The following is a 12,449-nucleotide window of genomic DNA, read 5'->3' as shown; positions in this document are numbered from 1 at the left end:
CTCATCATCTGATAGTATAATGATCAGACACCGTCATTCTTTAAGGGGCCCATACACCTAACGATTTTCCCGCCGATATACAGCAGATTCGATCACTGTGATCGAATCTGCTGTGAAATCGTGCAAACGATGACAGAACGATAAATTTCCATCCTAAATCAGTCGTTCCCGTTGATTCCCGTCGATCCGTCCATGCGGAAGATTTTTCTCAATTGCCGTTGGGTCGGGAGTGCGTCGATAGCAGCGTTCGAATGCCCGACGACCGATGCTAGCTGCAATACATTACCTGTTCCGCCGGCGCGTGTCCCTGCTCTATCCGCTGTCTTCTTCTCCGCGCTGGGCTCCGAGTCTGTTTGCAGTAAAGGCAGCCATACGATCCCTCTCTGATCAGATTCGATCAGAGAGGGATCTATCTGTTGGTTGATCTAATGGCAAATCGACCAGTGTATGGCTACCTTAAGACTACCAGCTACAGAGGAAGGATAGATAAATGTATTGTAAAGGAGGATGATGTGTTTATAAGGAACAATCCAAAATAATTTCCCTCGTCCATAGAACCACCATTTTCTCTAGATTTTTGGTTGTACTGTGAGATTTATCTAGAGTAAAACTACCCAAGATTACAGAAAGCAAGATAAAATAAAAATAGATATTCCCAATGTTAATGATGCATCTTGGTGCTTTCCTTTCTTACCTGAGGATTTAGTCCTCCTGATTGAGGAGTTCTCTCACAGGAAACCATTAGTTAAAGATATAAATCGGTTCACACACAGTTCAGACTCTCAACAAGAAGAACAGAAAGCAAAGTAAAATAATATTGTATATTTGTTTTCTACCAGAAGGCAGATACAAGCTGGTAATAATAAATAGTGACTCATAATAACATGATCTGGGCTGTAAGGTTGGTTAAACTGTACTGCATTTTCTTGTACATACTACAATGTATGTGTGCATAACAGGTCCACTTTCAGTTCATAAAGCGCAGATTTTTTGTTTTCAAATTTCTTTTAGACTTAAAGTCCTAAAAGTAATCTTTGTGATCGAATGATATAGACATATGTTCAAGCAAAATGGAGGCGTTTGTGTTAAAGTTGGACTTCCGCTGGAGCACAAAGGAAAAATACTGAGATGTAAGTAGAAAATTGTTGGTATTCTGAGGGAAATGGTCCATTGTCCAATAAGTACTTTTAAAAAAAGAAAATTGAATATTTTCATAACTAAAACAGTTTTTGTTCTTGAAAATGTCTAAATTATCTAATTTGTCTCACCAAGACTAGGACAAAGGGTGAGAACAGTGTGACATGTGTTTGGCTAAGAGTAGATGCTGAAGAATACTCAAACTCCCTCCGATCTGGCTCAAAGGGTGGAGCTTCTGTTGTAATGTAGTCATACTCTGTGGGACAAACGTCATCAGTGCAGCCGCTCCCACTTCCTGAGCCACTGGCCTCTTCACCTTCCACATATGAAAAAACAAAGACAAATTGAAGAAGGATATTATTTAAAGTAAATACAATAATGTATAAATTCATAAATACCATAATGTTATAAGTCAGTCTATATAAATCTCCCTGCAACTCTTGGAGTCAACATACAAATACGGTATAATCTCAATTATTCTGCACCTCCAAGAACTGGAATTTGCCTGGTTAATGTAGTATTTGGTTGCTCGAGAGTTACCATTAAAAACAGGCTGAACTAATACTGTTATATACCTCGTGCAATGCTCATACCATAAAATCTGCATTTATGTTTAAATACAGTAATTAAAATCAATACAATCACTGTAGCAAGCTGTGACAGGTAATCATGCACCAGACAAAAATTGTTGCAAACTGTAAGTATGCCGTAGAGATCGGAGGAGAGTTGTGGACAGTGGGTGCGGGCTCCGGAGAGCCTAAAATAACTTTGTCAGTCCTGCAAGGCATGGATTTTTTTCTGGTTGCTTGAGAGTTCTAGCAAATTGAGTTCTGGCGAACTGAGATTCTACTGTATGGACTTTCAGAATCTGTATTTGCTTATATAAAAGTATATGGGCATTTTGCCCAAGCCTGAAAATCACAATACTGTCACATCAATCACGTAAAGGAAATGCTAGTGTAGACAAAGAGGAAGACAGCCCCTGTACTTTTATGGAATGTTATAATAAAACAAGCCTTTTAGCCCTTGAGTGATGTGATGGTTCTGAACCTCTCTTTGGAAAAGTATTGTATGGTCTGACACTTGTCCATCATTGGGAATTGGATACGGAGTGGTGAATCAGAAAGCAGGTGTGAGTTGCGATAAGACATATTCTCTAGCGACTTGTATAATCGGGGCAATTGTTTCGGGCAACAATAATACAAAATGCATATGTAGGGTACTAAAAATTAGTAAATGTCTAAAATTATACTTTGTCAGTATAAAACATTTAACTTTCACCTCTTGCTGCCTGGGAAAAGCTTGCATGCAGTTGATGAGTAAACCAAAGATGAGTAAGGAGAGAGAGAGAGAGAGAGAGAGAGAAAGAGAGAGAGAGAGAGAGAGAGAGAGAGAGAAGAGAGAGAGAGAGAGAGAGAGAGAGAGAAAGAGAGAGAGCGAGAGAGAAAGAGAGAGAGAGAAAGAGAGAGAGAGATTTTCTGGTATTGGTATCATTTCTTTAATGGTAACTTACTTGTATCTTGAAAGTTAACATCGTTTCCACTGAGGGCGTTCTTCAGCTTGTTTGTAACCATTCGTAGTGCCATTATTTGTTGCCTTACAAATGTATCTGGCCTTGTGATGTCCACATCGACTTCTGGATTATTAATCTGATTTATCAAGCCATCAGTCATTATTTCAGGGAGATACCTGGAAAGTCAAAGCATAGTTAGTTTCATACCAGTATACTGAACAGGAAAACAGTACCAGAACACAAAAGTCAATCTATCTGCTTCAAGGATTCATTATACTGGCAGCCATTCCATCTTGGATTGGAAAGGTCAAGTATGGCTGCTTAACCATGACTCTTCATTTTATACAGTTCAAGTTTTGAAATGTACCAATCTCTCAGCTCAATAGACTCAGTTCAATTATGTGAGTGTTTTAAAGCTGGAATACCAAGGACTTCTATATTCTACAAATATTCCAGGCACCAAACAACAATAGCACTAAAAAGAATAACATGTACTTTGTTCTCTAGTGTTTATTTCTGCATCACACAGGATGTGGAGTGCATTAATCTGCATGAGATCACTTATCATTACTAAGCTTTCAGCTGGCTATACAGCAGAACATTCAATGTCATTAATAATTTGTCATAATCAAATTTGCTCTTCGAAAAAATTACATCAGATGTATTAAATGGTATAACAGCCCTGGATGGATTAGATGTATTGTTGCTCTATGCTTGTTTAGACTGTTCACTTTCATATTTCAAAAAGATTATTCCCTATACCCATATATACCTCTTTCTGATATTATAAAAAATAAATCAACTCAAGAACTCCACAAAATGTACATCTAGTTAACACAATGGGGTGATTTTACAAAGAATGGCAGTCCAATGCTGCGGTCCATTCACGTAGCTAGGTAGATGTAGATTATTTTAAAGCAGTACAAAAGAAAAAAAGCATAGATAAAAACAGTAGCTCAGCATTTAGTAATTTAAAATAGTTAAAAAAAATTACTACTTTACATTATTTAGTCCTTAAGAGATTAAAAAAAAGAAGAGACTGCCTATCAGATATAATAACTGGACACTGATGTCAATGTGTTTAGTGGATCATGTTTTATGTAGTTGTGACATCAGCCCAATATGTATTGATGGAAAGGGGGTTCGGTGTATGCAAGGTGCGATTATACCTCAGAGTCCATAGTCCTGATTCAGTGAATTTTTATCCTGGGTTTTCTCCCAGGAGATAATTTATTAAATACAAGTAAAAAGTTATATCAGATTTATTTTTGAGCATCTTCTTGCTTGCTGGGTGTTTAAAAGGTATTTTATTGATAAAGTGTGAAATCATCTGCAGTGAGAAAACTCTTGAGAAAAGGCAACTGAAAAAGGCCCTTGACACATTTGTATTTTTCTCCAAGTTAGAATACTGTCTCTGAAGAGCAACAGTTATTGCAAGGTTTTGGACCCCTAAGGGTATAGTGTGCAGAGAAGTCAGGGACTAGGGTTATTTGGATTTCTAGATTGGCACTAGTGTAGAGGCAGGTTTCCTGAACCAGTCATTATTATGTATGCATCAGTGGCATAGCTAAGAAGCTATGGGCCCCGATGCAGGTTTTACATTTGGGCCCCCCCAAACACTCTATACATAACAATTGATACGGTGCACCAAAACCTGCCAATGTCAACTACAGTGTCAGAGGTGCAAGAAGGGAATGAGAAACAGTTTGTTAATTATTACCACTATTCGAAATATCTATAGACGTCATTATTATGAGCACAGGACCAATAGAGAGCTTATACTGCAGTTGAGGAAGGGCCCTTCGGGGCCCCTCAGGCCCAAGGTCCCAGATGCAGTCACAACCTCTGCAACCCCTATTGCTACACCCCTGGTATGCATACTGAGCCTATTTTGTAAAGATGTATATTTGAAGCAGAAAAGGATTAAGAAATAGGACCCTAGGCAAAATAGCAATTTTTGCCAACTGCTGATGATTTCCTGGCTTTTATTTAGTAAGGTTTAGTGGGACTACCATCCACCAGGCTCCTAGACTCTCTCTGGGCAACTGCCTAGGATTTGTTTTATGGATAGTCTGGTTCCGCTTTGGAAGGTTCAAATAACCTAAAATGTCAGTCTAGCTCACTGGCGTAACAACAGGGGAAGCAGCCCCTGCCCCCTGGGGCCCACTCGTGGTTGTTTTGGGGGGCAGGAGGGGTCGCAACATGAGGGGAGAGCTTGGTAGCACATCTGTGGGGAGGGGGGATGGTCCCCCCTCCCTCACTTTGGGCCCTCCCCTCTGTGGTCCCCTCCTGCATCTGTGTAAGTGTTAGCAGCGGCGGCGGCAGCAGCAGCTATAATTACCTTCATTCACCACCGGAGGTTGCTGACCTGCAAGGGCTTCAACTTACTTCCTGTTAAAACAGGAAGTAATGTGAAAGTAATGTGATGCCCTTGCAGATCGGCGACCTCCGGTGGTGAATGGAGGTAATTATAGCTGCTGCTGCCACCGCTGCCAACACTTACACCGATGCACGACGGGAGTGCAGAGGGGAGAGCCCAAGGTGAATGGGGGACCCTCCCCCCTCACCACCGACATGCTACCAAGCTCTCCCCTCGTGCTGCGACCCCTCCTGCCCCCCTAAAATGGCCACGAGAAGACCCCAGGGTGTGTGTGTGTGGGGGGGGGGGGCGCTCAAATTCTTGCAGGGGGGCTCGGGGGGGGGGGGGGGGGGTTCTAGTTACGCCCCTGGTCTAGCTAGAGCTGTTCTAGACATCCTTTCCAGCCATATGAGTTTGGATAATGCAAAATTAATGCTACTAATATATTTTTGTCTGATAAGGACAGGGAAGTGTATTATTGGACAGCTTTGCCCCCAGATCTGAAAATGCCCAACAAGCTACAGAGGAAGAACAGAAGACAAATAATAGTAGAACCAAAGTTAATGATGCTGATAGCTTAAAAGTCAAGAGGACACCCAACTGCTGGGGAGCTCAAAGATATCAAAAGTACAACTTAGTGCTACCAAAACAATATACCACTGGAGCTTGGAAGGCAAGATCTATGAATCAAGGGGCAAAAAAAACATGATGATAGGTGAGATGGCAAGGTTAAATATTGAGAATCAATGAACTTAAATGGATGGGGTCTGGTCATTTTAGATCAGATATACATTACATTTTCTATTGTAGACAATAAACTCATAAAAGAAATGGAGTAGCCATCATCACCAATAAAAGGTTCTCAACATCAGTCCTTGGTTACAATCTGAAAATAACAGAATGCTCTCATTCAAGGGAAACTATTCAACATTAACCACTCGAAGACCGCAGTTTTAAACCCCCCTAAAGACCAGGCAATTTTTCATTAAATTGGCCACTGCAGCTTTAAGGCCAAGCTGCAGGGCCACACGACACAGCACACAAGTGATTACCCCCTTTTCTCCCCACCAACAGAGCTCTCTTTTGGTGGGGTCTGATTGCTCCAGATGTTTGTTTGTGTTTGTTTATTTATGTTTTTTTTTCAATAAAAAGTGTTTTTCTTTTATTCCTTTGCATACCCCCCTCCCTCCCCCCGCCAGCCAATCCCCGTGATCAGCTGTCATAGGCTTCAGCCTATGACAGCCGATCACCTCTGTGGCTCAGGAGGGGACAGCCGTGTCACACAGCTGTCCCTAGTACAGCGCTGCTGTAGATCGCAGCGCTGTACCAGTAATTAGACGGTGGTTACGCTGTCTAACAGTCTCCCGAGTGGCAATCGCTGTTTGGAGACTGAAGACAGAGCAGGAGATGCACGCGCAGCCTGCGCGCGATCTCCTGCAAAACAGAGCCCCAGGACTTTACGCTGATCAGCATTAGGCGGTCCTGGGGCTGCTTCTGCGGCCACGCCCATCGGCGTGACATGGTCAGCTGGAGGTTAAAGTGATTTGATTTTCTGCCCCCAAAAAACGAAGCAGATGAGAAGGAATTAACAGTTTTATAATGATTTGCTTCTGGATACAACACCCAAGAAAGATATTAAATGCATTAGGGACATTCATATGCAGCTGGAATGCTACACCCATAAGTGAAATAAACAATACAAAGCAAGAAAACTGAAATAATTGAATCTGCTCCAATGAGTCTGCAGCCATGAAATTATGAAATGCTGGTTGCTTTGGAGGAAAGCAATGTCTAATCTGGAGAAGATACTAAAGGACAAAGACATCACTTTACCAACAAAGATCAGGATTATTAAAATGATGGTGTTTCCAGAAGTAACATATGGTTATGAAATTTAGAATGTAAATAAGGCCATGCTTGAAAAAGCACAGTACCCACAGTGTTCATTAGAAGTACTAATACTACAATTAAAACTCAAATACTTTTGTTAAATAACGAGAAGGTCAGATTCTTTGGGAAAGGAGAATGGGAAAGCAGTGGATAAGATGGATAAGCAGCATATGTGAGGCCATGATTGTATGCTAGCAACAGCTGAAAGAATCTGTGACAGACACATATGATGTGCAGAAGTACATTGGCCACAAAGAACTGAACTCGACTAAATGAATGAGGAGGCGGATATAGGATGGAGCTTCCTTCTTCAGTATCACTTACTTTTTTTCTTAGCCCTTCACTCTTAGTTTACTTCCTGGCTAAGTCTATTGGGCTTGACCAGCCACTATGCTATGTGATAGCTGTAACCTTTGGCCTAAGTTAACAAGCTGGATTTATTCTGTTGAAATGTAATGCATTTGTAAGGTAAAATCATTAAAAGAGTTACGGTGCTTTGCTGTGTCCATTCCAGCATTGTTCTTGATTTGACTCTCTTCCTGTTATTCTTTCTTCTTTGCAGATAGAATGAGGGAGGATGGACCATGTTTTCTTTGATGCCTTTAGTCTGTCTTTGATTTCTGTCACCTGAGCGAAAAACATTACACTCATTAACCATGCATGCTATGTTGTCATAATTCTAGTTCACAGCATGTTATTCTAACACAAGATTACTTACTAACAAGAAAAAGCCTGTTCACTGGTCAAAAAGATGTAGATGGAAATGTTCATTGCGCATTCAATCTTCTTAATTAGGTAGCTGAAAGATGTAACTTATTGACTTCTTACCAAATAGCACTCCCTTATTCATTCCTATGTTTACGTTAACCCCCCCCCCCCCCCCGGGTGGTGCCTAACCTTAAACCCCCCACCCCATGCCTAACCTTACTTCCTAAGGACCCACGCACTTCTAACACTAAAGATCAAGGCCTCCTAAACCTAACCCCTAATATTTTCACTGCCGGCAATAGCAGTAGCAGCTATAAACAGAAAATGGTGGCTATAAAAGCCTATGAATAATAATGGCTTAAAAACCTTGGGCGCCCAAAGTACAGCTAATTCCACCTTTTAACATTGCTGTCTATGGCTGTGCGTGTTTTACCTGCTTCAGGTAGGGACACAGGCAAAAACAACAACAACAATAATAATAATAATAAAAGCTTACCACTACACTATTCAAAAGAAAAATACTACAGAAAAGTAAAGTGATACTTTACTTGCAATGGAGGGCCATATCATGTGCAGGAGACAATTCCCTATCTAAATAACCTTTGACTGCGGCTGTTGATCCCTGTACACTACAATCCTGGGTCTTTGCTCCTTGCAGTTGCGGTGTGCCATTATTTTTAGGATTACAGCATATCTATTTTCATCTTCCATGGTGTGTGCACAGCATCTTTGGCCAGCTACTTCTGACTGCAGAAGCTGTTAGTCATACACACGAGAGCAATAAAAGGTAACACAGATTGGGCAGTAGGAGCACACACAGTGGAACATTCCTCCTCCAAAAAATATCGGGAATTGAAAGAGTACAGTCCTCTACAGTGATGCAGACAATGAAAGATGTGCTCTGACATAAGGCATGTTCTGCACATAAAGAATCATTCATCATAAATATTAAAGTCATAAGAAAGCAATAGCTTGCTACTTGCTAACAATGAATATGTAATGCTGGGGGAAGGGGGGGTCATACTTTCTGACCACCCAGCGCAACAAGGCTAAGTAGCTGGATAATGGAAGAGGCTCCACAGATGGACACAGGAGTAATGAACAAGGGAGCAAGATTGCCCAGAGCAACTGCAGCTCTGGGCCGCCTATCAGGCTAGATGCTATGTGATACAATACACAACAGACGTAGTTGGTAACAGGCTTGGATCATACACGTTAATTCAGATGTCAGTCGTATTGGAAGGATCAGTCAGATTCGTAGTCAAGAAGCGGGCAAATGTCGGTACACAATACAATATTACAATAGATGTTACTTCAATAATATTACTAGAATATTACGAATAAATTACAAGATATATAACTACAAAGTAGAAGACTGACTGACTAGAGTACATATTATATCGTGGTGATGCGCAATATATGAAATGTAGCTCTCAAATAACTCACTAGCTAAAGCACAAGTAATGATAATTAACAAGACAGACAGACGGAATGCTCAGCCAATCTAGTCGCTGTTTCAGCGACGGCGACATTCACACTGAGATAGACAAGACAACAGGTAGGAGCGAACTAATGGCAACCGCTGCTATAGTTTGTCCTCAAGAACAAGACTAGAATTAATACTACCAGTCACCAACGTGGTGCTGGCAGAATCTAACTATCAGGATCAGAAGGACTTCACTGACCCCCGCAGGTCAGCAAACATCAAGCAGACATGACAATACAGAGCAAGGCATTATACATTTACAATAACAACTTTCACAGCATAGACCCAACAACAACTCAGGGAGCTGAAAGCTATGTCGGGCGGGGTAGGAAATGGTAGCCAGACTTTTATGCTGGCATCAGCCAATGGATGCAGGTATGCAAATTCCCACACAGCTGAATGGTAATCATTCAATCCTGAGCTGGCTTGATTACCATTTGCTAGCTGGTTGTGAATGCAAAGGACTCGCATAAGAAATACATGCAGTATTGTGTAACAACATGCCTGCAGGAAATCCAAGGCTATCTGGCCGCAGCTCAGCTGCACCAAGCAATTGGTGAAATGATGACAGCATCCTGAGCTGCCCAGAACTGCAGAGTGATTGCAAATGACAATGAGACTTATTGCACAATGCACAACCGCATGCGAGCAGATAAGCCAGAACTGTCCATTTGCAGCTCCACTGCAACGGAGAGAACACGCTACAGGAGGGATGCTTACAGAATATAAGCATGTGAGGTTTATGCATTAATACTTTTTTGAGACTTGGAAGCACATCAGCCTTGAAATCTCTGATTTGCCTATATGACACGTTTACATGGACAAAATGCTAACATTCCATTCCAAAAACCCTCACAATATATTTATAGGAAAATGTTTATTTACCTCTGCATGCGCAATGTGAACTTTATGCAGATAGTAAAATAATGTTACTAGGAATTTGTATATTGATCTCTCTATGTAGCACACATTCAGGTAGGGTTGCACTGACAATTGCAAATTATATGACAACAGCCTTTCTCATCTTATTATATTCTGACGTGTGCAAAATGTCGAAAGTTTTACATAGCTGGGTAAAAGTTTTGCACCGAATTCTATCAGCACAAGTGACAGAAGTGGGAATAATGTGACAAGATCACAATAAGAACTTACTATGACTTCCCGTTATTTATTTTTTAACATTTTAATGAACGGAGCAGCTACTGCATGGCAGATGTGTGTGCGACACAGATTTCACAGATTCTACAGCAAACAACACTTGATGAACTGGAGTTTGAATAGACATTCTTAAAGTACACCTGAAGCAAAAGGGATATGAAGGCATCCATATTTGTTTCATTTTAAACAATGCAAATTACAGGTCCTGTCCTGCTGATGCTCTGTCTCTGATACTTTTAGCCCCAGACCCTGAACAAGCAGGTCCAATGTTTCTGACTGAAGTCTGACTGGATTAGGCACATGATTGTTTTCAGGTGTGCGGTTCAGACACTACTGATGTATGAAAGATAAGCTGGAATGCCAGGCAGCTGGTATTGTTTAAAACAAAATAAATATGGCAACCTCCATATCACACTTACTTCAAGGGTTCTTTAACATGAACCTGAAGTTAAAATATGTATAAGATATGTATAAGATGATGGATAATTGTATGTGTAGTACGGATGATTAATAGAGCATTAGTAGTGTAGAAAAAACTACTGGACTGGAAAACTGTAAGGGACTTCAGATCATTTCTTAGTAGGGCTAGAACTATATGTACTCATGTTTATCTCATGATGTCATTTCAGGTATGCTTTAATCAAATCAGGCTGAATACATGCAGTGGGACAGAATTGGTTATGAAGCCTGGGAAGCTATTTTAGGTAAGGAGGAAATGATAACCAATGTCGCCCATAAAAATAAGATGCATTTAAACATGTGAATGATGTACCCAGTGAAACGATTAATCCAGCAGGTATACTGTAATATTCTTTAAACTTGCATCTTACAAAACTGCATATGTCTCGTGCTAACATCAGACTTGATTTGAACACTTTTTTTCTAACGGATGTTGGATTGCAACTTCATATTAAGCTTTTATTTTACCTTTGGACACAGTGAGGGAGTATTCAAAAGAGTGTTAGGGTTTTATTATTGTGTGGGTGCTGATTGAAATTGAAAAGGTCTGTTAATTCATGTGTTATAGATCGCTGTTCATGACAACATAAGTGAATGAATCTTATAGTAACATAGGATGAAATTAAAACCCAATAAAGGTTATACTGTGACTTCTTATACAAAGAGATTCATTCACCTCTTCTATAACACGTACCAGGAAATAAAACAAGTAATTTTAAATGAACATACATTAAAACATGACAGAGATTCTAATACTTCTTCTGTGTATGAAAAAATTGAAGAAAAATGCAGTTGATTCATGAAGCTGCTCCCTTCACATAACGGCTGCTCCACTCATCCCGCCCTGAGCCCTGTCGGGTCCAGTGGCTTCATAGACGTGATACCGGCACTTTGGTTGGCCCAGTGGGCTGCCTGTTAAGTGACATGAACCAACCCCAATGTGTTCTACTTTGAATCCAGAAAGGGATTAAGACATAGTTCCCAACTTTCACATTCTGTTTAACATGAAAATATCTGGTATAAAGACAAGCCACCACTACACTTCCAGTCCACCCTGACTACACCTCCAGTCATGACCCCACTGTACCTTGAGTCACAGCTCAACCACATCTCTAGCCCTGACCCTATCACACCTCGAGTAACACCTCAATCAGACCTCTAGCCCTGACCCTGTTACACCTCCAGTCACACCTCAACCATATCTCCAGCCATGACCCCGTCACACCTCAAGTCCCATCTCAACCACACCTTGACTCACACCTCTAGCCCTGTTACAGCTCCAGTCACACCTCAACCATATATCCAGCCATGACCCCGTCACACTTCAAGTCTCATCTCAACCACACCTCGACTCATGCCTCAACCACATCTCCAGCCCTGACCCCATCACACCTCGACTCACGCCTCAACCACACCTTCAAGCCCTGACCCCATCACACCTCAACCACACTTCAAGTCACACCTCTGCCAAACCCGCAAGCCAGACCCCATCACACTTAGAGTCACACTTTAACCCACACCTTCAGTCTTAGGCTATGTTCACATTCATGTCATAACATTAGGCTAAACTTGATTTTCCATATTTTAGTGGTTACATTGTCCATTTTCTAATGCTTATACAATGAAAATATAAAGATGCAAGAAAGTATGATTTTAAAAATAATAAAAATTGAAAATACTGTCTTTTGCACCTGATATTCTAAAATAGTCCAATTCATTGAAACAAGCAAAGATGTTAT

At 40.9% G+C, this 12,449-nt stretch overlaps 1 protein-coding gene across 1 annotated transcript in view; it reads right to left on the bottom strand.

Moving 5' to 3' along the window:
• Nucleotides 1-807: 807 nt before the first annotated feature.
• GPC6 (glypican 6) overlaps nucleotides 808-12,449 on the bottom strand; it is an 850,247-nt gene continuing 838,605 nt past the window's right edge. Inside the window, exons 8-10 of the mRNA XM_068267917.1 lie at nucleotides 7,390-7,526; nucleotides 2,651-2,826; nucleotides 808-1,453 (exon numbers count right to left, since the gene is read on the bottom strand). Of these exons, the coding sequence (XP_068124018.1) occupies nucleotides 1,251-1,453; nucleotides 2,651-2,826; nucleotides 7,390-7,526 (516 nt within the window). The 3' untranslated portion in view covers nucleotides 808-1,250. The remainder of the gene's footprint in view (nucleotides 1,454-2,650; nucleotides 2,827-7,389; nucleotides 7,527-12,449) is intronic.

Source organism: Hyperolius riggenbachi, chromosome 2 (genome assembly GCF_040937935.1).
Source record: "Hyperolius riggenbachi isolate aHypRig1 chromosome 2, aHypRig1.pri, whole genome shotgun sequence".
NCBI lineage: Eukaryota > Metazoa > Chordata > Amphibia > Anura > Hyperoliidae > Hyperolius > Hyperolius riggenbachi.
Note: the sequence above shows the minus strand (reverse complement) of the source record. Positions and strands in the feature narration are given on the sequence as shown.